Source organism: Grammomys surdaster, unplaced genomic scaffold (genome assembly GCF_004785775.1).
Source record: "Grammomys surdaster isolate TR1022 unplaced genomic scaffold, NIH_TR_1.0 198, whole genome shotgun sequence".
In the NCBI taxonomy this organism is placed as follows: Eukaryota; Metazoa; Chordata; class Mammalia; order Rodentia; family Muridae; genus Grammomys; species Grammomys surdaster.
This window is the reverse complement of record NW_021604643.1, coordinates 8124090-8151788: the sequence shown is the minus strand read 5'-3', so window position 1 is coordinate 8151788 and position 27699 is coordinate 8124090. Positions and strand designations below refer to the sequence as shown.

General features: G+C 42.6%; 1 protein-coding gene across 1 annotated transcript; it reads left to right on the top strand.

Moving 5' to 3' along the window:
- On the top strand, positions 1-26976 carry Osbp (oxysterol binding protein). The gene is made up of 14 exons (XM_028770067.1): positions 1-460; positions 4896-5104; positions 7700-7950; positions 11787-11985; positions 12225-12327; positions 12609-12663; positions 12847-12978; positions 17530-17775; positions 18020-18140; positions 21082-21185; positions 22031-22126; positions 23403-23584; positions 24438-24658; positions 24743-26976. Exons 1-14 carry the CDS (start codon positions 105-107, stop codon positions 24883-24885), a joined length of 2418 nt encoding a protein of 805 aa, XP_028625900.1. The 5' UTR covers positions 1-104; the 3' UTR covers positions 24886-26976.
- The last annotated feature ends 723 nt before the right edge of the window (positions 26977-27699 follow it).

Here is a 27699-nt window from a genome sequence, read left to right as displayed (position 1 = left end):
GCTGCGCGGCGGCGGCTGAAGCGCTAGCCGTGTTGGGCGCTCCGGGCGGCGGCGGCGGAGCTCGTAGGCGGTTCCGGTCGTGTCTCTCCGGGCGGCGGCGGCTCATGGCGGCGACCGAGCTGAGAGGAGTGGTGGGGCCCGGCCCGGCAGCCATCGCGGCTCCGGGCGGCGGCGGCGCGGGTCCACCCGCGGTGGGAGGCGGCGGCGGACGCGGGGACGCGGGGCCCGGCTCCGGGGTGACGGCTGCGGCGGCGGCGACTGCAGGCGGCCCGGGTCCCGGAGCCGGAGGAGTGGCGGCAGGCGGCCCGGGCTCTGCACCGCCAGCCGCGGGCTCGGGCGGTTCGGGCGCCGGGGGCTCGGGCTCGGCTAGAGAGGGCTGGCTCTTCAAATGGACCAATTACATCAAAGGCTACCAGCGGCGATGGTTCGTGCTGAGCAACGGGCTCCTGAGCTACTACAGGTAACTGCTTCCGGGGCGCCACGCTCACCTGGCCTCCCCCTGTGCAGCCCACAGACCCGCGCTGTCACTCTCCGCCGGCCAGCTTCGTGGCCAAGGTCGCCCTGGGTCGCTTTCTGTCACCTGTACAGGTTGACAGCTTGCAAAAGTCAGAACCTGCAGATTTGACACACTGGTGCTGTCCCCGCTGTCGCCTGCCCCTAGTGCCTCATCTGTCTCCATCCCTGGGTCTTTCCTGTCAGCAATTGTTTGGAGAGCATCTGCTCTACCATTGTATTTCCACTACCACGTGGGTGCCATCGCTAATTCTGCAAGTAAGGCACTGTTGTGAGGCTGGAGGGGCACTGTCCCTCGGGAACTTACAGTGGAAGTTCCAACTCCTAACTTTTTGTATTCCACTCTCTAAAATTTAATGTTTCTGATACACCCTTGATATACCCGCCCATGCTTACTCAGTCCACACATTCAGACATCAGAATACCACACACAGGGAGACTTTGGGATTCTGTCCACCATGTGTTTTACCTTTCCAAGCATGTGCTTACTTTCTCTGTCTAGACAGTCCAGAATAGAGATGTGTACTCTACCATAGCTTTTACTTTTGCTTGCCCCACCTCTTCCCATGGGAATGATTGTCTTATCCAGCAGTCACCGTGCACCTTTTAGTTTTACTTAAGATTACGTTTTATTAAAGGAAGAGTGCATGTTTTTGAAATGATTGTTAAAGTTTCAGCAGTGCTTATTTTGGTATGATTAATGTATACTTACTGTGACTCATAGCATGGTCATGACATGTCACACTTTGGGGCTTATATTACTAGACAGAGGTGTTGAGAGATGATTTGGGGATAGATTATAAGCTTTCCCAGTGGCCGTGCAAGGTAGCTGGATGTCTTACATGCAACATTTCATTCAGTTCCCATATCTCCCTGGGAGTTAGGACATGTCCCCATGTTCTTGACAAGGAAGCAAACTTAGCATGGGCAACTCTCCCAGGGTCTTCGAGAAATCAGGATTTGAAATTATTCTTCATACTTTAAAACCTCAGACCTAGGTTAGTGTTACATGAACCAGTTAAATAGAGAGATAATTACCTAAAACTCGGTTTATAGAGTATGGCTACAGTGGGTTTCATCCAAAAAAAAAGTACAGAAGTGTACTCTAAGAGGAATTTGCTTAGTATAATGCCATTTCTGGTTGAAAGCTCTTCCCAACGGTCATCCAATTTGTGAACCCAAGACAATGGGAGGAGTGGCTCAGCCTGCATTTCTTTTTGGTTTCACCATAGTTACTCTGCTGTCAGGAGGTTCAGGGGGAGCAAATAACTCCCCCGAACATCATTGGCTTGGCTCTTAGAGAGTCTTAAGGAAAGCTTGAAAGACAAGAGTTGGAGGTTGTTGGTGGGAACATTTTTATCTCTCTTCACATAGAAAATGCCTTAGATAGCTTACCCTTGATGCTTAAGCAACATTAGTTGTTTAATAGGTGTGACATTTTCATTATTGTATTCTGAATTAATTTTAATATAACCCTTTCTCCTACTCATCTAGAACTCATTTTAGGATTATAACATACATCTAAAGTTTTAGTTTGACTCAGAGTTTTTCCCCCGTCTATTCAAGCTCATGTCTTGTTTTAATTGACTGTTATTCTAATGTTCAGTTGATTCATATCCTGACTTGGTTCATAAATCTCTAATAACATTGATTCCCCATATTAAAACTTGTACATTAAGGGCTAGATGGTGATAACAAGCCTTTAATCCCAGCAAACGGCAGAGGCAAGTGGATCTCTCTGAGTTTGAGGCATCCTGATCTACATAGCAAGTTCCAGGACAGCCAGAGCTACAAAACAAAAGAAACAAAAACAAACAAAAACCCAACTGTGTTATCTAAGGGCTTTGATAAAGTGTAGTCTTGGGATGGAGAAGAGCACTTACTGCACATACATAAACACAGGCAAAAGACACATAAGATACAATAAGTCTAAAAAAAAAATTCAAATATTCTCTGATTATTTTAATCCAACCAAGTTCTTACATCATCTCCTTTGCAGGATACCTGACTGTTTGATTGGTATAAATCTTGATCAGCATTGGCCTTGGATATTAATAATGTAACCTGTTGCTATTTCTTCATATTTGTTGCTGCTCATATCTTCTTTTTCACAGTAGCTAGCTCCACGTAAAACACCTTCCAAAACATAGCAAGATATGCCATTAGCTTGTTGTTGCCAAGTAGGATGGCCCCACTCACAAGCCAACCAGTCAACAGGCTCTGGTTTATCAATCTATTTGTTACCTTCCCCCCCCTCCCAAATTTCAGTGAGGTACATCCTTCCTACTGCGTTGACAGTTTACTCCCAGTAGGTGCCTGTGATCCCCATCTCCTTTCTAGAATTTCTTAGCTATATTAGCATTCCTCCTCTGAATGCCATATGTCCAAAACCTACAGTCTGTGATGTATGCCATTTTCAAAATACATTTTTCCTTCATAGACTCCATCCTTTGATGACATAGAAGAACAGAGATGAACAAGCCTTTTATCTTATGTTTCTTTACATAGATGCCTCATAACTTACTCTCTTATACAAAATCCTATTTCCCTCAAAAAGACCCATGGCAGGCTATAATAAGTAGGTCTTCCTTCTAGGTTCTAGGGGTTAAGTTAAATTTCATCTAGCCTTTTCAGACAAGAACTTTTTAGCCAGAAAATAACCATGTAATAGTGTAAGGACTAAAGAACTTCAATGCAGAATCTTTCTTACTTCTGTTCTAAACATAACCATGGGTGTGTTTGCCCGAACCTAAGAGCTCTGTGGTCAAGCCTCCCTCCCTCCCAGTGTTTCTTAGTGTCTGCTAACCAGCTATAGACTTTATATTATCTGAGAAACTTCTTTGGTGCAAGAAGATAGTGGAGCCAGAGGAGATCCTAGGAGGTGGTTAGTGGAAAGTGTCAATAAGGAGGTCTGTGATAGAAGGCCCAGGTACTAAGGGTAAGCTGGCCGTCAGCTGTGAGTCTGTAATTCAGCCTGCATTATTCATAATGTAACTGAAGCTTGGGGGGGGTAAGAAAAAGCAGGGATTCACGTTACAGTGTGGCAGATGCTGGGCATGGAAAATGGCCGGTCCTTTGAGACCCTCACCCCCACCCTGTGATCTCTTATTGCTCATTAGTACACTGGAGAAAGAAAAAAAAGTTACACATGGCAAAAGTGAACAACAGTGAATCTGTCTTCTTAGGGCCAGTAAACAGACTTTCTCAAACATATTAAATCTTGGTGTCTGGGAAGGGTGTGTGCCATTTCTGGCATGTAGGAATTCTCAATGTGCCAGGTGTGTTTGGCTGCTCTGCTCTCCTGCTTTGTACTGTGGCAAAGGACTTTGACCTCTTTATGTTCTGAGTTGGACAGGGAAAACTGCACTTTCAACGTGAAGGTCCCTGGGCGTAGCTGGCGGTGGTGAAGAGATGGGCAGTTTCCCCTGGATGATGCCCTGTAGTGCTGGAAGTTTGATGTTTAATGTGAATCTTGTGTTTTATGTCTAGTGCTTCCTAGCTTGTTGTCACCGAGTAGTGTTGTGAAGTTCAGAAGTTAGTCTATTAATAGAACTGTCAGTAGAGATTGGGGGAATTTTTACACCCAGCCCTCTTGAGTGCAGACCTGCTGAGTCTTTCCTGGCTATTAATAGGACGGCTTAGGAGTTCCCACCAATAAAAACCTGGAACTTAGGAAACTCCATTTTCCAAAAGATTAAAATGCCTGGTGATTGTTTTGTGGTTATTCTTTCTTTGCTGTAGTTATTCTTATTTCTTACATTTTGAGCCATACCAAGTGTTTAATAGTCTGATCAGATAAGGTTTGCCTTTTATACATTTCACCAGTGTAGTCCTGAGCATGGCATGACAGTTCCCATTTGGGCTGATTTACAGTGAGGGGGCGGCTCAGTGTATAAAAATGGAGCTATTCTGAGAGAATGAGAGTGTCAAATTTTTTTGTTGCACAAGGTTATAAAGTGTTTTATAACTTGCTAAGTAAAAAGTAGTTTGTGAGTGCGAGTGGGCATGAGGGAGCTCGGGCTGGTGTACACTCAGATTGTGGTAGAGGCTCCACAGTTGTATACACCTTTCAAAACTCAGTCGGTTGTATTTAATTAACTGCTGAATTAATATTTCATGTAATTCTAGCTCAGTAAAGACTGCATTTTTAAAAGCTAATAGTAAAGTAAGAGGAACAGTGGGACAATAAACTGTGACTCACAAACAATGCTTACAAGCTATGAAAGCAAATTCCCACTGCTTAAATTTTCAAGAGTTGTTTGAAGGAAATAAAACAAGAATTTTTTTGTTTCTAAGGCCCAGAGTTAATAAAAGGAACTAGAAGCAGAGCAGGCAGATGTTTGTTACCTTTCTGTGTAGCCTTTTGTGTCTTGCTGTGGCAGGTCCAAGGCAGAGATGAGACATACCTGCCGAGGTACCATCAACCTGGCCACAGCCAACATCACTGTGGAGGACTCTTGCAACTTCATCATTTCCAATGGCGGTGCTCAGACCTACCACCTGAAGGCCAGCTCAGAAGTAGAGCGTCAGCGCTGGGTGACAGCCCTAGAACTGGCCAAGGCCAAGGCTGTGAAGATGCTGGCTGAGTCAGGTATGGAACAAAGGAACACTGACCTGGGAAACACAACTTTTTACAACCCTGACTGCAGTGTACGTTTTGATTATGTTCCATGTCTTAGCTATTCCAGGCTTCTTGTTGTATGTTATTTCTCTTGAGTAGTGACTGCAAACTGAGTTCAGTCCTGCATATACACACAGGACATTTGATAATGACTGGAGATATTTTTAGTTAAAATAAAAGAAGCTGGGATGTTACTGGCATATAGAGACTAAAAGCCAAAGATACTGCTCCATGCCCTCCATTCAGGTACAGAATAGCATCTCCACCCTCCAACAAAGAATCAGCTGGCTGGTCCTAAAGATATGACATACCACTTATGCTTAAAAAAAATTGTTTTAAATTTTTTGATTTAGGGTCTTACTAGTAGCCTTAGATGGCCTGGAGCCCCATCCTCCTGCCTCTGCCTCCTGAATGCTAGGAGTAAAGACATTCTCCACTATGCCTAATGCTTGGCCTGTGCTTTTATTTTTAATGTCAATTAACTCTCTTAAATATTCCAGACATAATTACTTTAGTACTAGCTCAGTATTAGGAATCTTACAACTCATAATTTGAACCTGTGCCCATTTTTCTTCTCTTGATTTTTTTAATTTTTCTGACAGTCATGTCTCAGGCTGGCCTCAAACTCACTCTTGTCTGTAGTTTAAATTGACCTTGAACTCCTGATCCTTCTGTCTCCACCTCTCAAGTGCTGGAATTTTAGGCCCAGCTTCTGATAGCTTCTTATTTGTTAATGAAGTTGTAACAGTCATGATAGATGACCCAAAAAACAGTCTTATCTGGCTGCAAGGACTCTGTTCTTGTGGAGGACGAGGTTTCAATTCTCAGCATTCATGCCAGGAAGCTCACTAATGCCTATGAGTTTAACTCCAGGAGGGTCTGCCCACCTTTCACCCATAAGGGCATAGACACAAACACAGTTTAAAATAGTAAAAACAGATCTTTTTTTTAAATTAACTTTTTTTCCCCTAACAAAAATGATGGAATTTGCCCTCAAGATATTAATAATTACACTGAGCTTGCACACTGGCAAAAAACTGAGATGTCAGCTTTTGTTTGCCAGTTGCTTAGCTTAGTGCCTAATATCTACTAAGCCATGAGAGGAAGCTTCATTGCTTTATCAGTTTTGCGGTGACAGGTTATGTTTTGACCTTGGCCCCTGCCTCTGTCCTGGAGTGAAGACAGATCTTTTCTTGTTCCTTTTGTTTAATTTAAGGGCTGATGTTAGCTTACAAAGGAGTGGCATTACTGGGAAAATAGTCTGCAGTTACAAACTGCTAAGTACAAAGCGATGGTGAGAGGTACAACCCAGATTCCTACTCGATTTATGATTTGAGAGCTCTCTTGTTTTGCTTTTGGAGTAGCATTAGGGTCAAGTAAGTTCATCATGAAGTTTAGCTCTCTCTCCCTTGGAGAAGAAAATTTAATAGTTTTTAGTGACAGACTTTATCTGGAGAAGCAACTCTGTGATTTTCAACCCATTCTGCAGGGTGCCTTTGTGCCACCCTAAAGATAATGATGGATTTGCAATTATAATTTGAATTAGATTGGAATCGTCAGTGTTTAAAGGCTCATTGCAGTTCAGTTGGTAAGAGTGCTCACCTATTATGCATGAAGCCTTTAATTCCCCAGAACTCCATAGCTATGTGGAGGTATGGTGGTCATACCTTTCAGGAAGTGGAAGCAAGAGGATCATGAGTTTAGGATCATTCTTGGCTACATAGGAAGTTCAAAGCTAACCTGAGCTACATGAGAAGCTGCCTCAAAAAAGAACTGGGAGATCTAGTTATATGTTTCTAAGAGTCATCCAGTTTCCCACAATATTCTCTTCATCAGTGGATCTTAAACTTCAGTGTACATTAGGACTACTTTGGTCACAATTAGAAACAGATTCTGGTCTAGTGGAATGGCTTAGACAGTGAAGGCACGTGTTGCCAAGCTTGACAACCTGAATTCCATTTCTGAGATTTGCACAGTAGAAGGAGAGAACTGACCCCAAAGGTGATTTTCTGACATATTCATGTACACTGTAGCACACATACCCAACTCTCACCCCTATATATAAAATTATAAATAAATATAATTTTAGAAGAGAAATGCATGTTCCCAGACCTTGCCTCTCACCGTCTAAATCTAAGTGTCTAGGAGTTCGACCTGAGACTTTGCATCTTTATGATGTGGGTCTCGGGCCATGCTGTAGAGCAGTGGTTCTCTACCTTCCCAATGCTGCCACCCTTTAATAGTTTTTCATGTTGTAGTGACCCCAGCCATAAAATTATTTTTTGTTGCTACTTTATAACTGTAGTTTTGATAGTGTTATGAGTCATAATGTAAATATCTGATTATGTGACCTTTGAAAGGGTTGTTCAGTCCCCAGCGGGTCACAACCCACAGATTGAAAACCACCGTTCTAGAGGAATCCTCAGGCATGGCAAGCCCTCAGTTGCTCAGAATGCACATTGTAAAGCATAGTTTTGCTAGACAGATAGACAGACAGACAGACAGACAGGCTTCAACTTTCAGTCCTGATCCTAGAGGCAGAACTTAACTTTGACATCCTTACAGATGAATCAGGAGATGACGAGTCTGTCTCACAAACCGACAAGACTGAGCTCCAGAATACCCTCCGAACACTCTCCAGCAAAGTGGAGGACCTGAGCACATGCAATGACTTGATAGCTAAGCATGGCACCGCCCTGCAGCGCTCCCTCAGTGAGCTGGAGTCCCTGAAGCTGCCTGCTGAAAGCAATGAGAAAATCAAACAGGTCAATGAACGAGCCACACTCTTTAGGATAACATCCAATGCCATGATCAATGTGAGTAAAGATGGTACCCCTCTGGCTCTTTGACAATTCCTCTCAGAAATGTAGTCCTTTCCCAACCCCTTGGGACTAACTGGTAAAAAACTGAATATACCAGGTCTTGCTTCCACCATCAGGTGCTTTAAAGTACATTGTGTGTTGCATGAAACAGGACCAGTTGCCCCGGTGGGAGGTGTTCTGCTTATGTGGTCAGAAGGGTATTTCCTCTTCTGGGCAGTAGAAAGGAATCCAGTGGTGCAGCCTTCTTTGAGTGGCAGGGCATCTGAGGTTCTATTAGTTGGGTTTGTTTGTGGTTTTGCTTCTTTGCTCTGTTTTTCTAACCTAATCTGTCAGAGCTGAAAGATCCTCTTGAATCCTTTGCACTGTTGTGTTCTTTTGCTTCCTTCCTCCTTGGAGTCAGATCGTGCACTAAGGCATTCTGCATGCGGGATAGCAAGCAGGGCCTGGCTCAAGCACTGTCGAGAACTTGTAATTCTAGTTAGTTCAGTGTGAGCCTTTGATTCCAGAACACTCCATGTGGGCACGAGAAGGCTGGGTAAATACAGAGCATTACTGGCCTTACTGACAAATTGCTAGGTATATGAAAGGAATACCAGGTTTTACAGTGCTGTTTTTTCCTCTCCTGCTAACTGATTCTCACTCAACGGGTTATGTTAGCTCCTTTCACATAAACGCACTGAAAGACATTTTGTAAGTGAGACGAGTGTTCTGTGAGAAACGGTTTTGCAGAGCTTCTCTCCCCTTCTAATTAAATGGGTTAAGTTACCTCCTGAGTGCAGAATTCCCGTGTTTAGGGAGTGATCGTGAGAACTAGTTTAGTTCCTATGGTGCCTGAACATCAAAGATCTTTTCCTGTGATGAATTTTTTTCTCATTTTGTTTCTTTGTTATGTGATGGTAGTTGTTTTAACTTTTATTTTAAGTATTGAATACTTTCAGGACTCTGATTTACCCCAGCCAGAAAGAAGACAAATTAGTTTTTTGCCTTCAGGATTTCAGGAAGGTTATCCACCTCCTAGTGTTAGTTAGCCACCAGCAGGTGATGTGGGTGTTTGGTGACCAGGAAACCTGGTAATTCCACAAACCAGTGGCTCATGAGAAATCTGTAGACTTTTGTATTTTGTATTTTGTGTGTATGGGTGTCTTGACTACATGTGTGTCTGTGCACCTCTTATGTGCCTATGGAGGCCAGAAAAGAGTCTCAGGTCCCTGGGACTGGAGTTATTGGTGTCCACAAGCCACCCTTATGGGGGCTGGGAAACAAACCCAGGTCCTCTAATTGTTATTAACTCAACTTTCTGTCAGTCTTCTTTTTTATTTTTCTTATTCTAATATGATTTTTTTTTCCTAAATAAAATACTCCTGCTTTATAAAACCAAAGCCTTGCTTTGGCCTTTTCTCTTGGAAATTGCCCATTTTTGTTCTTTGGGAAATTATTCATCTCCAAGGTCATGTCAGGAATGATCTCTTGGAAGTCAGAGACAAGCTTTCAGGAGGGGAATGTAGCTTCGTGATAGAGTAGAATGGGCCTAGCATGTTCCAGGCCCTGAGTTTGATTCTCAGCATAACATACACTGAGATGTCCAACAACTTGATAGAAGTAAACTGTTCACTGTCGGGGTCCCTGTCATAATCTCATTGTTGCCTGAGCTGCACTTTTTATTCTTGTGTTGTTATAATAGCAAAGCTTTAAATGCAATATACATACTAAAAGTAACCCAGGTATGGTGACACATGCATGTTAATCTCCGTACCCTGGAGGCTTAGGCAGGAGAAATAAGAGCTCAAAGCCAGCCTGAGCAGCTACATGTGTGACAGGATAGACATAGGCAGTACCTTGGAGGTGTGCAGCATGCACTAGGAAGGTTAAAGAAGCGCCACTAAATGCTGAGGGAGAATGAAAGTGTGCCTAGAAAGAAGGCAATGTAGATTTCGACTCCAACCGTGTCCTTCATTATCTGCATAACCCAGGGAAACCCTGCCCATTCTGTGACCTCTATTTCTTATCTGTAAATGGTTTGATACTAGTAGATCTTTCATGGTAGTGGTGAAAGACTTTAGGTAATATATTTGAAATGCTCGGCGAAGTGCCTAGCTAAACTGCTGTCTCTTGACAATTTTTTTTTTTTTTTGTAAATTTTGAGACAGATTTTTTCTGTGTAGCTCTGATTGTTCTGGAACTTATGATGTAGACTAGGCTGTCCCCCAAAATACAGAGATCTGCCTGCCTCTGCTTCCCTAGTGCTCAGATCAAAGATATATACCACCATGCCAGTGGTTCTTGCCAAATTTTATTGATTATCCGTATTATTAAAGAGAATGAAAGAGAGGAATGGGGTGGTGCTGTGGCATATGTAGACCTGGTCTCCACCTCAGTCTGGGAACTGCTGGCGACTGTTAGTGCAAGGAGGTGGCCTTGAGTGGACGCTGGGGCGGTACAGATTCAGATGAGTGGACTTGGTGGTTGAAGACCCTGAGGTCAGTCTCTAGAGTGGGCTGTCTGACTACTGCCTTCCTGAATGTGGTGTTCTAAGCTCTGTGTGTGGAGAGTTCGAAAGAATGTGAAGCACAGAGTTCAGTAACTTAACTAGATAGCAGCAGAGAGCTATGACTTGAGGCCAGCCAGCCCCATTCTAGATGTGTGCTTCACTGCTTCTACTGTGGAGGAATATTCAGACTCCAGAATAGTACAGGAGAGTCACTAGGACTTGATATTTGGATGTGAAGAAGGAAGCAAAACTGAGAGACGCCCCATAGGCTAGGGCAGCTTGAAAGATTCTAGAACCGCTTTGGGATGGAGAAATTCAAAGAAAGAAATGAGGCAGCAAGAGAATGTGGTGAATCAAGCGTGAGACCTACTGATTTTGAAGTTACTTAGAGCCATTGAATAGGCACTTGGATATTCTGGTCTGAAACTCAGAGAGTCCAATTTGGAATCACTGATTTAGTAGCCATTGGTGGACCTGTAGTCAATTGTTGAAACCATGGGAGCAGACATTCTAATAGAACCTTTTAGTTTCTCTGTAACAGGGAATACAGTTTTAAGCTTAGATTGGTTCCTTCCTTCATTTATTTATTAAGCAAACTTTATGAGGCTCCTGCTATGTATTAGGAGCTGGAGACCTATATACAAATAAGCTGTAAAATGTGTTTTAAAGTTGCTTGTGATCCCTCTGGAGAGAAAGAAACTCAGTCATGTGCATGTGTTAGGTAGAAGTATGCTGAAGCTGGTAAGGAGATGGAAGAAACAACTGGCTGCTTAGGAGAGTGGGTGCCACAGAAGTGCCATTTGTCCTAGGTCCTTAGAGGGGAGAGGGAAGAGCAGTGCAGGCAGAGTGAGTAGCCTGTGCCTAAGTAGTTAGGGCTGGAAGAAAGCTGTGTGCCCAAGAAATGAGTTCATGGGCTGGAAGAAATGGCTGTGTAGTAGGTAGAGAGGTATCACCGCCAAGTCTCAGTCCTTAGCTTTGGGTTCCATGCGTTTAGTTGGTTTACTGAAAGCTGTTGTCATGCCCTTTATCTTTCAGCCAGTAAACCTCTGGGTGCAGTTCATGTGCCACCCTTTGTGCTCTTGCCACAAATGCCTTGTCTGGGTTTGCTGCTCACTTGGTATTTGCTTGGTCCTCGTGACCAGGAAAATAGGAGAACTATGACAACGGTGTTCACTCTTTCCCAAGTCTGACCTTGATTGCAGCACACAGCTAGCTGTCCCTGATACGGTGGAATAGCAGGAAGTACTTAATTGTCATATGCCTTCTCATGTTCCCAGAATAAGATGACTTCATGGGGAGTCTGACTAGTTGAGGTGCCATAACTAACACTTTCTCTGTACAGGCCTGCAGAGATTTCCTCATGTTAGCCCAGACGCATAGTAAGAAGTGGCAGAAATCACTACAGTATGAAAGAGACCAGCGGATCCGACTGGAAGAAACTCTTGAGCAACTGGCGAAGCAGCACAATCACCTGGAGAGAGCCTTCCGGGGAGCCACAGTGCTGCCAGCAAACACTCCGGGCAGCACTGGGTCTGGTAAAGGTAGGACACTTAGCTCTTATATAGCTGTTCTGCTCTGGTCAGGATGTTTCTGCAGTTGACAGAAGAAATTATCCACAATTGGTGGCTCATGAATGCATTTGGAGCTGCTGATTTCTTTTTGCTTTTCCACTGCTTTCTTGCCATTGTTGCTGTGTTTGTGGTCAGTGTTTAAAAGAACCCACTGTGCCAGGCATCGGTAAATATAACACAGAAAACAAATGAGGCTTTTCTCTTTGTAGATCAGTGCTGTTCTGGCAAAGGGGACATGAGTGATGAAGATGACGAGAATGAATTTTTTGATGCACCAGAGATTATCACCATGCCTGAAAATTTGGGCCACAAGTAAGTTGTCCTTGTCTGTTGAAGAAAATGAGCATGTCTGTTTACATGATGAGAATCTTTTCCATGAGAATCTGAGCTGGTGGTGGTTGCTAAGATGTGGGCTCTTGTGTTAAGTAGATGGAAAACTGTTAGCACTTACATTGAATTTTCCAGAGATGCCCAACTCATACCCATTCTGAGTATGTGCAGTGTATTTGGTATTGTGCTTCATAAGAACTGGTAAGAACAAAACTTTAGTTCTAGTCTTTGTTTTAATTCTCCTCTGTTTTTCATCCATGAAGACGTACTGGTAGCAATATCAGTGGAGCCAGCAGTGACATCAGCCTTGATGAACAGGTAACTCTTATTTGGAAGTTGTCAGAGTCGAGGGTCTTTATTTTGATTCCCAAGGACTTGTCTGTGAAGTTCTAAGAGAAATAGAAACTCCTGTTGTTCATTAAGCATGGGGGAAGGGAAGGTTCTAGATAGCAGATTTTTTGTTCTTTGTGGCTGATTGAATGGCTTTGTTTTTGTTTCTAGTACAAGCATCAGCTGGAGGAGACCAAGAAGGAAAAGAGAACCAGAATACCATATAAGCCAAACTACAGCCTCAACCTGTGGAGCATCATGAAGAACTGCATTGGAAAAGAGCTCTCTAAGATCCCAATGCCGGTGAGGCCCAGACTGACGTCCTCTCCACCTCAGTGGCACTGTTGCCACACTGTAACATGTTCAAGCATGGACTTTATTACCTTGCTAATCATAAACCAGGCCTTTAAGTCAACTTGTTTAGTTCTGGCTATGGATCGGGTATGTTTCTAGATCAGCTAGTTAGCTGCTTAGTGTTTGGTAACATTTATGAGCACTTCCTATGGCAGGCAGGCAGGCAGGCATGGGGGATGCACAGACACCACAGTATCAAGTCTGTTTCTGAGAAGCATATGGTGGGGCTGAGGAGATGGCTCCGCCAGTAAAGGTACTGCCATGGAAGCATGAGAACCCACATAAAATCAGGCGTCAGTGGTGGTGTTGATGTCTGCCTTGGTATGCACATGTGCTCACACAGAGATACAAGCTACCCAAAGTACAGTAAAAGAGACAATGTAGTATTGGATGTGTTACTCCAAGCCTGTTAATACCAGCACCAGGAGGAATGACAAGAGTTTGAGACTAGCCTAGGCTACTACATACTTCCATGCTAACCTGGGTGACCTTCAACACTTGGTATATTTTTTTCTGGCCAAAATCCTTTAGTTGGGGGATTTCTGTGTACTGTCTCTTTAGTAAATCTCTAGCATATCTAATCAGAGTGAGAGTGAGATAGTTATCCCCCGTGCTCCAAGAAGGTCCACTGTGTTTGCCAATGTTCTGCTTGCTTATTCATTCTACAAGGATTTACTGAGTATTTCCAATTTGCCCAGTGTAGTGCCAGTGTGCCTCTTAGACAGATGTTCAATTTATAAAAAGAAATCCCAAGCTACATTAATTTGAACCATGGGTCAGCAAACTAAGGCCTTTGAGCCAAATCTGGCTGTCTTCTAAGCAGCCATAAGCTAAGAATATATTTTTATGTTTTTATTAAGATTTACTAAAACTAAAGGAATGCAAAAGGAATAGTTCATGAGGTTAATGTCCACAAATAAAGCTTTGTGAGGACAGAGATTCTCACTCATTTGTTTCTGTTTTGTGCCTACTGTCTTGTCGAAGCAGTATGGAGTGGTGTGACAGACCACCTAGTCCTGAAGGCTTAAATGTTACTCTGTAGCTCTTTACAGAGAAACAAAAGCAAAAGCAAAACAAACAAAACAGCAGACACTCACCTTAAACAGATTCTTATTTTGAAATCTAGAAATAAATTGTTGGGGCTGATACCTAGAGTGTCAGGACCAAGTTTCTTTCTGTTTTATAACTGTCTACTTATGATTAAGAACCTTAATTCATATGTCTACAGTGGCTCTTTGAGCCATCAAAGGGATACTTTGCAGTCAACTGGAAGATAGACAAATAAGAGCATGCTGAGCCTTCTAAGAGCATTTCCTGGAAATTGCATAATCCATTAATCTCTTGAATTTCTGTGGCCGAAGCTTACTTGTGTGACCATAGCTACCTAGAGAAAAGGCTAGAAATTAAGGCGTAGGGTGTGGGAGCTGCATGTTGTGTCTATAGTCAGGTACTTGGAAGCAGAAATAAAATGTACTCTTCAGCCTCTTGGCACAGAGGCTTTTGCTCATAGACTGTTTCTCATAGGTAGGAACTGTACTGTTGCTGTGGGTGTCCTTGATGCTCAGCATACTGCCTGGCATTGGCATAGGCATAGTCAACAGATGCCAGGGTGATTGATTAATTGAGCCTTGGAAAACAAATAGGTTGTTTTTATATGCACGTATAAGGTTTAGTTTTTAAAAGGAATGATTCCCAAGAGTAGAAATGTAGCTCAGTGACAATAGGTAGTAGATGCATGTCTAGAATGTTTAGGGCCCTACGTTCCATCTCTAGTAATGCAAAATAATGATGACAATGGGATAGTAATAGCAGTAGTAGTAATTAATTAGTTAATTAAAAGAACGTGACGGTTGACATAGAGACCAAAAAAAAAAAAAAAAAAAAAAAGAAAGAAAGAAAGAAAGAAAGAAATGAGTGAACATGTATTGGAGAAACCCCCAACAACTGGTTTGGGAAACTTAAATAGAGAACCCACTTTATATTTGAGCATTGGTGCCTTATAGAAAGCAGTAGGAAGATGGGGTGGAAAGGCAGGGCATCACTGTCTCAGAGTATAAAACCTTCTTAGAAACAGCGTCTGGGTCTAGGTGACCTCTGTGCCTTCTTTCATTGTACATTCCTTATTGACATCACCATTAGGAATGTGCAGTCCTGTACCTGCCTCCAGATAAATTAAATCATCTTCTCCAACAGCATTACATCACAGGAAAGCTGGTATAGGCTGTGGTTTTTAGACTTCTATTCCTGTTAGTTGGGCACTGCCAAGTATAAGACATCATCAAGAGATCATAGCTCCCTCTTAGGCAGTCTTCTGACAGGATCTGTGTGATTCTGTTTTCACCAGTTAGGCCTCCCTGAGTGCTTCAAGATGTTAAGCTTCTACCAGCTCCCCTCAGCCTCTGTAGTGCAGTGATGTCCCTGGTTTTCTTTGTCCCCGTCTCGAGGGTGCTGCTATTGCTAATCTCTGGCTTCTCTTTTGTGACTAGTTAACTTTCCATTGGCAGTGAATGATGTCCTTGCTTCCTTCTGCTTAAAATACTCATTGTTTCTATTTGGCCTTCCTAGTGGTAAAGTGACCATTATACAAAGCTAAGTACTTCCAAAGAAACTGAGGTTCTTGGAACATTTATTAGAAGTTGGGTTATATGTAAATGAAAAGCAGTGACAGACTAGTGATGTGCAGACTCTGGGCTAGCTTCTGTTCCTATGTATTCACCAGAATACAGTTTGTCACAATTTTCCTTTGACTGTGTGAAAATTTCACTTTATTCTGCTTGAAGTGTTGCCACTAAGAGATTCTGCTGCAGTGATTAGGGAAGGCTCCGAAGGACTCAGGCTTTACTGTTAACAGTTGGTCACTGTGCCCCATTCAGACACCTTCTGTAGTCTAGGCTTTCTGGAGGCTGAGGCAAGAGTATCATAGGAAGGTAGACAGAAGTCTAGAGTAAGGAAGAAACTGTTGAAAAGAAAGGAGACTGCTTCTCTTCCTTTGTCTGAAATGGAGCTCAGGTGTGTAATATCCAAGCTCCTGCAGCTTTACAACTGATTAAATAAATGTTACATGTTTACTTGGGAACCTGACTTTCTTCTAGAGCAAATTTATTCTCTCTCTTTCTAAGATTTATTTTACTTTAATTATATATGTGTGTGTGGGTATGTGCATGTGAGTTCAAGTGGCTGGAGGCCAGAGACTTTTGATTCTTAAAGTGGGAGTTACAGGAGGTAGTAAGCCAACTAATACAGATGCCGCAAGTGGAATTCCCATCCTCTAGAAGAGCAGTATGTGCTAATAACCACTGAGCCATCTCTTTCTTTGTCTCTCTTTTAAAATTACTTATATTTTTGTGGGGTTGTACATAGGGAGGCCAGAAAAGGACCTTTCCTAGTATTCTCTTGAGACAGGGTCTCTTGCTCGGCTTGAAGCTTTCCATCTCAGCTAGGCTGAGTTCTTGGAAAGTGCCAGTCTCTACCGCTGCCTCTCCCTTCCTCCCTCCCCCAAGTGCTTATACGCATAAGCAGCCATGCCTTGCCCTTTTAATGTAGGTAGTGCAGATTTGAACTCAGGGCCTCATCCTTACAGAGTAAGGGTTACTACCCAAGGAGCTATCTCTCCAGCCCATAGAGTAAATTTTGTTTGTTTTTGTTTTTTTGATACAGGGATCTCTTATGTAGCTCTGGCTGGTTTGGAACTTGCTGGGTAGACCGTGCTGGCCTCAAACACACAGGAATTCACCTTCCTCTGCTTCCCTGAGTGCTTGGTAAAAGGCCTGTGCCGCCATCCTTGGCTTTAGAACAATCTTTTTATGTTTTTTTTTTTTTTGTTTTTCAAGACAGTCTTGGCTATCCTGGAACTCAGTCTATAGACCAGGTTGGCCTCAATCGCACAGGGATCTGCCTGCATCTGCCTCCCAATTGCTGGAATCAAAGGTGTGCAGCACCATGCCTGGCTACAAATTTTAAATCAGGAAAATTATATAAAATTTCAAAGTTACCTTAGAAAGTAACTTATTTTCTTGAGGAGGAGCAGTGTGAGCAGTGTCTGTTTATCACTCCTCCACATAGCCTCTGGCACACAGCACTCAGGTGATATTTGTGTAATAAATAGACACACATCTCCTCTAGCAGAAGTGTTCTTCATTCCCCACATCCGTCCCCACACACTGTTATCTCATGATGAGTGCTGTGAATCAGCTGTAAAATCTGAAAAGGGAGAGCATGGCCTGCTTCATGCCTCTTGTAATTCCTTCACTCGGTTCCTGTCTGATGAGGTCACTTCTGGCTGTTGTTGGGTCTGCAGTACTGCAATAGAAGAGACATGGTTTCCATCTCAAATAGGAGAATGTGTCACTTGATGTCTTATCTGAGAGCCACAACTTCTTTTCTCTTTCTGGTTATTTGCTATATCACCTCAATGTCTCTGCATCTTCTCCAACTGCAAAGAGGTTCAGCTGTCACCTATCAATGTGTGGGGAAAGGTTTTAACTTTTCTCTTTCTTACAGGTAAACTTTAATGAGCCCTTGTCCATGCTTCAGCGCCTTACTGAAGATCTGGAATACCATGAGCTGTTAGACCGAGCTGCAAAGTGTGAGAACTCTCTAGAACAGCTCTGCTATGTTGCAGCCTTCACTGTTTCCTCCTATTCCACTACTGTCTTCCGAACCAGCAAGCCATTCAACCCTCTCCTTGGGGAGACATTTGAACTGGACCGACTGGAGGAGAATGGGTATCGATCTCTCTGTGAGCAGGTAAAGAGCCCAAGCTGGTAACACTTTTCCCTTCTTATGACAGGCTAGTTTTTGAGAAACCAGTCTCTTGTCAGCCCAGTCTGTCTTCGTTTTCATCAGGGTTCAATACACTAGGTCTGTTACTCACCTGCTGTTGTAGATGTAAACATATCAAGGGAGGCTCTTGGGTGTTTATCGCTAATTAATAGGCACTAGCTTTCTCTTCTCCACTCTTCATTGTTAACTCACATCCGATTTCTTAAAGGTGAGCCATCATCCCCCTGCTGCTGCGCACCATGCTGAATCCAAAAATGGCTGGACATTGCGTCAGGAAATTAAAATCACCAGCAAATTTCGAGGCAAATACCTCTCCATTATGCCCCTTGGTAAGGCCACCATGTTTGTTCCAGTACAGGTGTTCTGACTTGATGGAGGAAGTCACTGGTTCAGGCATTAGATGGGAACTTTGATTCAGGCACCAATATCACTAGATAGCACTGGGCAATCATTTAACTCCCCAGCTATCAGAGAGTTAGGAGGCCAGGCACTCTTTTAAGACCCCATCCTGCATAAATTCCTTGTCTCTTTAGTGTATTTACTTTTTGTCTATAAGTACTATCTTAGAATGTAGATTCTAGCATGCCTTGAAAAACCGCTTTTAATGGTGTTTCCGCATTACTCTAGCAGTCTGCTTCTATCTGTATGTAGAACATTTAGGATTACAAGATTAGATTTCTTGGCTAGTATCTCTCCTATGGTTCTCTCTCCTCTGCGTATAGATTGTGTGTCATTTATGTAATGACTGAGTCCTGGGTAAGATGAAACTTCATTTTATTGGATTACAAGTTATTTTTGTGTCAGATCAAAAAGATGAAGCCTGGGAATAGGAAACCTGATGTGTAGAGTTGGACACACACCAGAAATTTTCAGCTGCTGCCGAGAAATTTTTTACTCTGCACTGGTTTTCCTTCACATTGTGTGTGTGTGTGTGTGTGTGTGTGTGTGTGTGTGTGTGTATGTATGTATGTATGTATCGAGCCTTCTATTTTTTTCTGGATGTGGTGGTGCATGCCTTTAATTCCAGCACTCAGGGAGATAGAGGCAGGTGGATCTCTGTGAGTTTAACGTCAGCTTGGTCTCAAGGTGGGTTCCAGAACAGCCAGGACTGTTATACAGATAACCCTGTCAAAATTTTTTTTTTTAATTTGTGTGTGTGTGTGTGTGTGTGCACGTGAGTGTGTACATGCGTTTTCAGTGCAGTTCCCACAAAAGCCAGAGGTATCAGATCCCCTGGAGCTGGTATTATAGACAGTGCATGCTAGTAATCAAACTTGGGTTCTCTGGAAGAACATTTAACCACTGAGCCATTTCTCTAGCCCCTGAAAATTGTATATTTTTACTTTATAGTTTCATTATATAACTTTATATTGTTTACTTATGCAGATACTTTACAAATTTTATAGGAGAAAAAGTTACTATCTTTGATACATAGTTGACTTTACTGGTCTCTTAATTTCTTGATGTGAATTGAAGTTATTGAATTGTACCCTTTCAGTGTGTCTTAAATGGATTATTTCAATTTTGTTGATCTGTGAATGACTCTTGAGTTCTCCTTGCTTATTCAGGATAGTGTTACTGGATATAGAATTCTTCCTTTGGTAGTCTTTTTAACATCTTGAATCTTCTTGTTATTCCAAACATCTTGTTATTCTACTGTCTTCTGGCCTTCTGTATTTTTTCCTCAAATATTTTATTGTAAATATACACATACACATTTCACACATGTTAAGTGTATAGTTCAGTATTGTTTATTATATTCATAATGGTATGTGAACACTATGAACCATCCAACTTCAAGATCCTTCATCTTATACAGCTGAAACTCTCTACCCATTTAAATAGTAACTGCTCATTTTGTCCTTCTTCCAGACTCAGAAAACCACTGCTATTCTTTTTGTCTGCATAACATTTTTTTTGAGTGTATACCAGTAGTAGAATACTGGGTCACATGGTAATTCCATTTTAATGTTTTGAGAAATTTCACACTGTTTCTTCAGTGAGACTCTACCATTTTATATCCCCCAGCAGTGTGCCAGAGCTGTAGTTACCCTGTGTCCCCGATGTTGATTTACTCACTCATCAGTAGTAGCTCCTAGTTGTTAAGTATTGTCTCATGTGCTTTTGGTTTAAGAGTGGTGTGGAGCATGTTTTCATCTGCTTTGTAATGACTTGTGTGTTTGCTTTAGAGAGGTCTATGTAAGTCTTTTGCCAGTGTTTTTAGGATTTTTGTTGTTGTTTTGAGATTTTGTAGCTCTGGCTGTCTGGATCTCAAAACGTCAGCCAGGCAGGCCTCAACCTTACTGAGATGCACTGCCTCCAGAATGCTAGAGCAAAGGTGCCTCACCACCATGCATGAACCCTTTGACAGTTCCTGTTGCTTTGTTTCTTTGAGACAGGGTTTCTCTGTGTATTTCTGTTCAGCAACGACCAACCATCAGAGATCTGCCTGCCTCTGTCACCTGAGTGCTGGGGTTAAAATTCTGTGCCATCACATCTAGCCACCTTTGCTAGTTGTTGAATTGAGTTATTTTGTTGAGTTTTGAGAGTTTTATATATGGTCTGGGTACCTTTTTCTTATCAAAGATAGGATTTTCAAATACTTTCTTTCATTCTGTGAATTGCCTTTTTACTCCATAGTATTGCCCTTTGATGTACAAAGTTTTTAATTTCCAAAAAGACTATTTTGTACTTTTTTTCTTGCTTTTATTGTTGCTTGTATTTTTGGTGTCATTTCCCAAGTCATTACTAATCTAATGTCTTGAAGCTTTTGCCCTCGGGGTTTCTCTGTGTGGCCCTGGCTGTCCTGGAACTGACTCTATAGACCAGGTTGACCTCAAACTCAGAGATTCACCTGTTACTGCCTCCCAAGTGCTGGGATTAAAGGTGTGTGCTACTACCGTTGTTGGACCTCTTTTGAGTTTTATATAGTTTAGTGTATTTGATATCTTCTCTTACCGATCTTCTCCACATAGATCTTAAGTCACCAGGCTCAGATAATTCTGCCTTTTATGTTGTAAATCTCTTCCTCTGTAATGTACTGTCACAACTCCATTTTAAAACTAACATGAGTCTAGTTCCAATTCTGAAGCTCCCCTATCTCTGCTTCTCCACTACTCCTGTTTAGACCCGTAGATAAGTGGTTTGTTTAAGGTCATACACCTTAGTTTTCTTTTTAAAGTAAGAGATATTAATAGAAGGATATCAGTCCTCTTTCTAGTGTGTATGATGCTGTTTTTCCTTTACCTTGCTGTATACTTTTGCTTCTAGGTACTATCCACTGCATTTTCCATGCAACTGGGCATCATTACACTTGGAAAAAAGTTACCACAACAGTACACAACATTATTGTGGGCAAGTTGTGGATAGATCAGGTAAGCAAAGGTACCCAAGTGCCTCTGAAGTTCAGAACACTTCTTCTTATTCTTTGTTGTATTTAGGACACAGTAACTTGTCCCAGGCTGTTTTTACTGGATCACTGGTCTCTCCTAAGGATTTTCTCTTGGGCAGTAGTCCTACCTCCATAAAGTTCTAACTACAAATTATTACTTATGAATGACCAAATTATAGCTTCTACCAAGGATGAGTAGGATTCTGTTGGGCAGTATAAAGGATGTAAGACAGAGCTACATGGCCCCAGCTTTTAATGCTTTTGCTATTTATGAAATGTTTATCACCAAGCAGTGTCCTAAGTACTAGGCTTACAAAGTCAGAGAATCTAACTTTCCAGGAGTTATTGAGACATTGGAGAAATATGACATGTGTAGATTGAAAAATGTAACAAAATACCCTAGTACAGGAGATGTGCTAAGACATTTTCCAATTAAGTTTTAGCTTTGAGGTGAGACTGGTTTAACTGCAGTCAGAAAAGAGGGAATACTGACTTCTGGGAAAAGGCTTCATGGAAGATGTGGAATTAAGCTGAATCTTTGAAAGGTATAAAGGAAAGAAAAATGAAATGAGGTCTATAGGAAGATCACAAAGGAAATCTATCAGAAGATGTGTCATGTACAACTTTGAAACTGTAATTGTGGTAAGCAAAGGAATTCTAGAAGGGTCCTAGTGAGGAACGTGTTCAGGAGGTGGGTTATTATATGTGCATTTCAATAGGTGTGCTGAAGGTCAGGCCATGTTGCCAACATGTGACACACAAAGGAGTGTCTTGTAAAACTCATGTCAGTCTTCATAAAACTAACCCATGATTTTTTTCACTTCACAGTCTGGTGAGATCGACATTGTAAATCACAAGACGGGAGACAAGTGTAATCTTAAGTTTGTTCCTTATAGCTACTTCTCTCGGGATGTAGCACGAAAGGTAAGAGAGGTTGAAATGTAAATATTTTTTATTTAGTGTGCATCCCTTGGAAGGGCTGGTTTTGTGTGTGTGTGTGTGTGTGTGTGTGTGTGTGTGTGTGTGTGTGTGTAGAGAGGTAGGTAGGTAGAAGGTCATGTCCTGAGTATGCAGATTTGAAAAGGAGAAAACTAGAAAAGGAACCAAATACACTATCGAACCACTTTCTTCTGAACATGAGGAAGTGAAAGAGAAGTTCAAGGGCTGGAGAGATGGCTCAGTGGTTACGGGCACTTATTGTTCTTCCAGAAGACCTGAGCTGAATTCCCAGCATCCATATCTGGCACTTCACAAATGCTGGTAACTCTCGCTCCAGGGGATCTGATGTCCACTTCTGGCTTCCAGAGGCACCTGTATACGTGTGGCTGGTGCTCTGATGCTTTCTGTCTCTCTCTTTCTTTCTCTCCTCTTCCTCTTCCTCCTCTTCCTCTTCTTCTTCCTCCTCCTCCTTTTCCTCCTTCCTCCCCCCCTCTCTGTGTCTGTCTCTCTCTGTGTCTGTCTGTCTGTCTGTCTGTCTCTCTCTCTCTCTCTCCCTCTCTCTCTCTCTCTCTCTCACACACACACACACACACATACACATAAATAAAAATAAATAAATTTATTTTAAAAATAAAGACAAGCACAGTGGGAAGGTGAAGGTGGGAACGTGGAGGAGAAGAAGGAGGCGTAGACAGTAGGACCGCTGACATGCAGAGGAGAGATGTCTGCTCCACCATAGGTGGTTTATGGCACAGAATTTCACATAGGAATGAAGACTAGCCAGGCATGGTGGTGCTCCTTTTAATCCCAGCACTCAGGAGGTAGAGACAGGAAGATCTCTGAGTTTGAGGCTAGCCTAGTCTACAGAGTGAGTTCCAGGACAGTCAAGGCTACACATAGAAACCCTGTCTTGAAAAATAGAAATTTAAAAAGAAAAAGTGAAGGCTAGTTGAAGATTCAGATGTGTTTGTGGACCTGTGTAATTTCTAGAATAGTTGTGTCATTCAGGTGCTTTTCCTGCTTTAATATCCTTTACATCAGAAATTCTTATGCAATAAGAAACTTTGATCATAAAGCCATCAATTCATTGGTCTTATTTCAAACAGTATTTAAAAATCAGTAGCAAGAAATGTGACTAATTCCATAACATTTATGATAACTGGATTTAGCCAGTATTTACTTCAGAACTTTTTCTAGATTAGTCACGTAAGCCACCTCACGGTGTCGCTCTGCTCCAAAGCTGTGTTCTCCATCCTTGTAGGTGACAGGTGAAGTGACAGATCCATCAGGAAAAGTTCACTTTGCCCTCCTGGGGACATGGGATGAGAAAATGGATTGTTTCAAAGTACAGCCAGCCTCTGGGGAAAATGGGGGTGATGCTCGGCAGAGAGGCCATGAAGCAGAAGACAGTAGGGTCCTGCTATGGAAGAGGAATCCATTACCGTGAGTATGGCATGCAAGCTTCTTTTGCCGTGAACTCTAGAGTGGTATGCCAGCATTCTGCCTGCATCCTTCATGACTATCTGGGGGACTGACCAGGGAGATGAGAACCTTTGGAGAGATTGTACACGTGATTGAAGTTGAAGTGTGCTTTGTTCCAAGACTGTGTCACCAACCATATGCCAAATTGGATTTCTCCTTTCTAAAGTTTCATTGAATCATGGCTCAGAGGAATCTCTATAGTTTAGTGTTCTATTTTTGAGACAGGGTCTTACATAGTCCAGGCTGGTCTCACTGTGTACCTGAGGCTCTCTTTGAAGTCCTGATCTGATCCTTCTACTTGTACCTTCCAAGAACTGGGTTAAAAGCATGTACCACCATGCCCTGTATTCTCATTGCAATTCAGAGAAGAGCTTTTCAGGAGGAACTGGGGAGAAAGGTGCTTTTCGCCTGCTAACAATCTCCCCACAGGCCCCTGAGCTAAAGCACAAAACGCTGGAAACAAGTGCAGGCCATCGTCTTATGTATTGCATCTACAGAAGGAGCCAGGTTTTCTCAGAAAGAGCTCGAAAAGGAAGTATAGGGAATAGGAGTGAGGCAATGTTAAAGACTTCATTCTTTCTGATAAATGTAGATGGTTCTGAATGCAGATGCTGCAGGCAACTATTGTTTGAAATGATGCTGGGGAAGGGTGGGAGTGGTAGAGTTTAGCTTTCTTTTGGGGGGATTACTTGATAAGGCTTAAGAGTTTTCCACGTGTGGGAGGGACACTTAGATGCAGGTCAGTGTTCTGAGCTATTGCTCCTTGGGTTGGAAAGGCTGTAGAGCTGCCTTTCCTTTGTTTTGCTTGTTCTAGGAAGAATGCAGAAAACATGTACTACTTCTCAGAGCTTGCCCTCACTCTCAATGCCTGGGAAGGTGGCACTGCTCCCACAGACAGCCGGTTGCGGCCTGACCAGAGACTGATGGAAAATGGGCGCTGGGATGAAGCAAATGCTGAGAAGCAGCGCCTGGAGGAAAAACAGCGACTTTCCAGGAAGAAGAGAGAAGCTGAAGCTATGAAAGCCACGGAAGATGGTAACAAACCTGTCCCCTGCTCTGATTTCTTGATGTGTGGTATGTGTCAGCTCTAATCTTACTTTTCATTCTCTTCCCTTGTAGGCACACCATATGACCCCTATAAAGCACTGTGGTTTGAGCGGAAGAAGGACCCTGTCACCAAGGAGCTAACCCATGTTTATAGGGGCGAGTACTGGGAATGTAAGGAAAAGCAGGACTGGGGTTCTTGCCCAGACATTTTCTGAAGCAGCTGTAACTCAAAGGAAGAGGGCTGATCGGAGAAGACGGCAGAGGATGTGCGGGAATGCTAGCAGTTGGGACTCTTACCAAGTGCTTTCCTCAAATTTGTCTGTCTTAACCAATCACTTTTTCCAAATCAATCACCAGAAGCAGACACGGTGGTGGTGATTGGCTGGTTGCCTTAGCTGATTGACACTGAAATCGACGTAGTAGATGCCCATGTTTGTAGGGGAGCGGTTTAGTGGCTGAAAGTTAGTGTTACTCTACATCTGCAAAGGCAAGTAAGTGTTCTTCTCCCTCTGCCTCGTATACAATGATGTCAGTCACCCTCACCTTGTAGTGTCCTGCTCAGCCAAGATCTGCATAAGATTGTGATTCATGAGCATTTTGGTGCTGTTCAGAGCAAGAACTGATTTTAAAGTTCCTTTAAAAAGAAACACATAAGATTTAACCAGCAGAGGCATCATGCGTAGGTCTCAATGTTATGAAATGTACTCACACGTGGGGTTGGTTTAACAGGGCGTCGTGTGTAGATAACTAAAGTTTTGGAGCATCTACAGGAGAGATTATTCTCTAGGGCTTGAATATTGAGTTACGTTCTTGGAGATTTTATCTTCACTTGCATACAATACCCCTCTGCTGTTGTGTCTACTTTGACAGCAACCAGAGGCCTCCTTGGTTGTTGATAAGAGGGTCACACTATCCTCATAAAGGGGTTTTATGGACTCCCTCAGATGGAGAACCTCTGCAAACACAGGCAGGGTGGGAGAAGACTGCTAGCCACTTATACCTTCCCAGTCCCTCCTCATCCCGTCTTTCATTGCCTTTCTGGCTTCTGTTTCCGGGCACAATACCATTTTGAATTTGTGCCACAGTCTGGAGCAAACATTGCCTGACCCGTATACTTCAGAATCTGAGAGAAGTTCCTCTGTAACAAATGTTTTCATCTTGAAAGTCCCAGTAGAATGGAGCCACTTCTGGAATAATGTGTTAAATCATCTGTATATTATATATATATATTATATATATGTAGAGAAAATCTAATTTTTTTTTTTTGTTTTCCCCTTTCCCATGAAGAATCTTGTTTTTTTTTATATCACCTGTCTCCCTGGGACTCTCTCAAGTGCGCGTTAATATGGGTTGGTGCACCTTTGCTTCCCATGTTTGAGGGACACTGCAACCCCAAGCAGGGTCATGTGTGGCAGTTGCTGAACGGGACAAGGAGGAAGGTTTGTGTCACCTACCCGCTGCTGCCTTAGCTCAGCTTTTCTGATCACATGTGTCTCTTGGAAAGGAAGTCCTAGTCTTTTCCTGCCTCAGTTTCCTTCCTGAGGAGGCGTACGGGTAGAAAGTCAGGAGGGTGATTTCTAGCTTCCTTATGTCCCAGCTCAGGCTAAATCCCAAAAGAATTTTCTTCCAAGGATGTGAGCTAAGAGTCCCTGTGTCCTGTGGGAACTGCTCCTGATGGCACCGGCATTCTTCATTTTTTCTTTATTAGTTTTAGTTTCCTGTTCAGAAATGTAACTCTTGTGCAACCCACCCTTGGTTGAGGGTCATAAATCGAGGTGCCTTCCTTGTGTACTTTTTGTTAGTGTTTTTGTTTTTGTTCCTTAACTGTTGAGCCTCAGCCAGTGTGGGTCCTTGGGGAAAATACCATTCCAGAGGAAGCTCTCCCTCCAGGGAAATTGGATTTTACTGGGTCAATTAGTATTTTCAGTCCTTCCCCACCAGCTTTCCTTCCCTAGATAAAAAAATGATCAAAGATTGAGCACTAGGGAATTTCCTCCTAAGAAGCTTTTCCCCAGCACAAGGGGTTACTCCAGGGAGGCCCATAAAATGGGCACCATCTCTGGAGGCTTTGGATAGAATGGAAATTTCCCAAGGAACCTCCTTGCTTTAGCCCCTTTCCCTCTATCTGCACTACATTTCTAGCTTGATTTCCAGATCCCTGCTAACAGAAGAAGCTTAGAAGTCCTGAAGATGGAATAAAGTCACATGAAAGCAAAATAAGACTATATATATTTTCAGTTTTTTTGCCTTATTGCTTTTTTTTTTTTCAAAAAAAACTACTAAATTAAATAATTTTTAAAAAGCTATATTGTCTGATTTGCTTCTGCTCCTAATAAGAAATAGTGGTGGACAGAGGGAGACCTAGCCAGTGGTGATTTGTTCTGTTTGGGAATTTTATTTTATATATATATGAGTGTTTTGCCTGTGAATATGTATGTGTACTACATGCGTGCCTGATGGCCACAGAGGCCAGATGAATGTGTTGGAAAGGTGAACCATGTGTGTCTGGGAGCCAAGCTGAGGGTCTTTTGCAGGAGCAGCACGTGCTCTTAATGGCTAAAGCCATCACCCATGCTCCTATATTTCAGTTCTTCAACATCATTCCAGGTTCATGAGCAGAAGAATAGCTTTAGCAGCCCTAATATCTTTCAGTGTGACATTTGTCATAGTTCCTGCCTTACATATAGAAATATAACTAATGTTTCTGATTCTGGGCCTGCTTCTCTTCAAAAATGTATGGATGGAAGATATAGCTTAGGGGTAGAGGGCTTACCTACCATGTGCCTGCCTGGCCTGGATTCAATCCCCAGCCCTGAAAAAATAAATTATAGTAAAAGCTAAATTCTCAAAATTCTTGGCTGTTTGATGTATGGGTTCAAAGGTTTAAAGACCTTCCATTTAAAGGGGCACGCCTGTCATTCCAGCATTCAGGAGGCTGGGGCAAATTCTCTATGCCCAGAAACTCAAGTCTGGGTAACTTGGGGAGAATCTATCTCAAAAATAATAATAATAATAATAATAAATATAGG

What these genes read in the sequence shown, in the direction of transcription:
- Osbp (XM_028770067.1), top strand. Translation starts at nt 105, where the DNA reads ATGGCGGCGACCGAGCTGAGAGGAGTGGTGGGGCCCGGCCCGGCAGCC. An exon ending in GGGCTCCTGAGCTACTACAG is followed by an intron (nt 461 to 4,895) that starts GTAACTGCTTCC and finishes TTGCTGTGGCAG; the next exon opens with GTCCAAGGCAGAGATGAGAC. An exon ending in CATCCAATGCCATGATCAAT is followed by an intron (nt 7,951 to 11,786) that starts GTGAGTAAAGAT and finishes TTCTCTGTACAG; the next exon opens with GCCTGCAGAGATTTCCTCAT.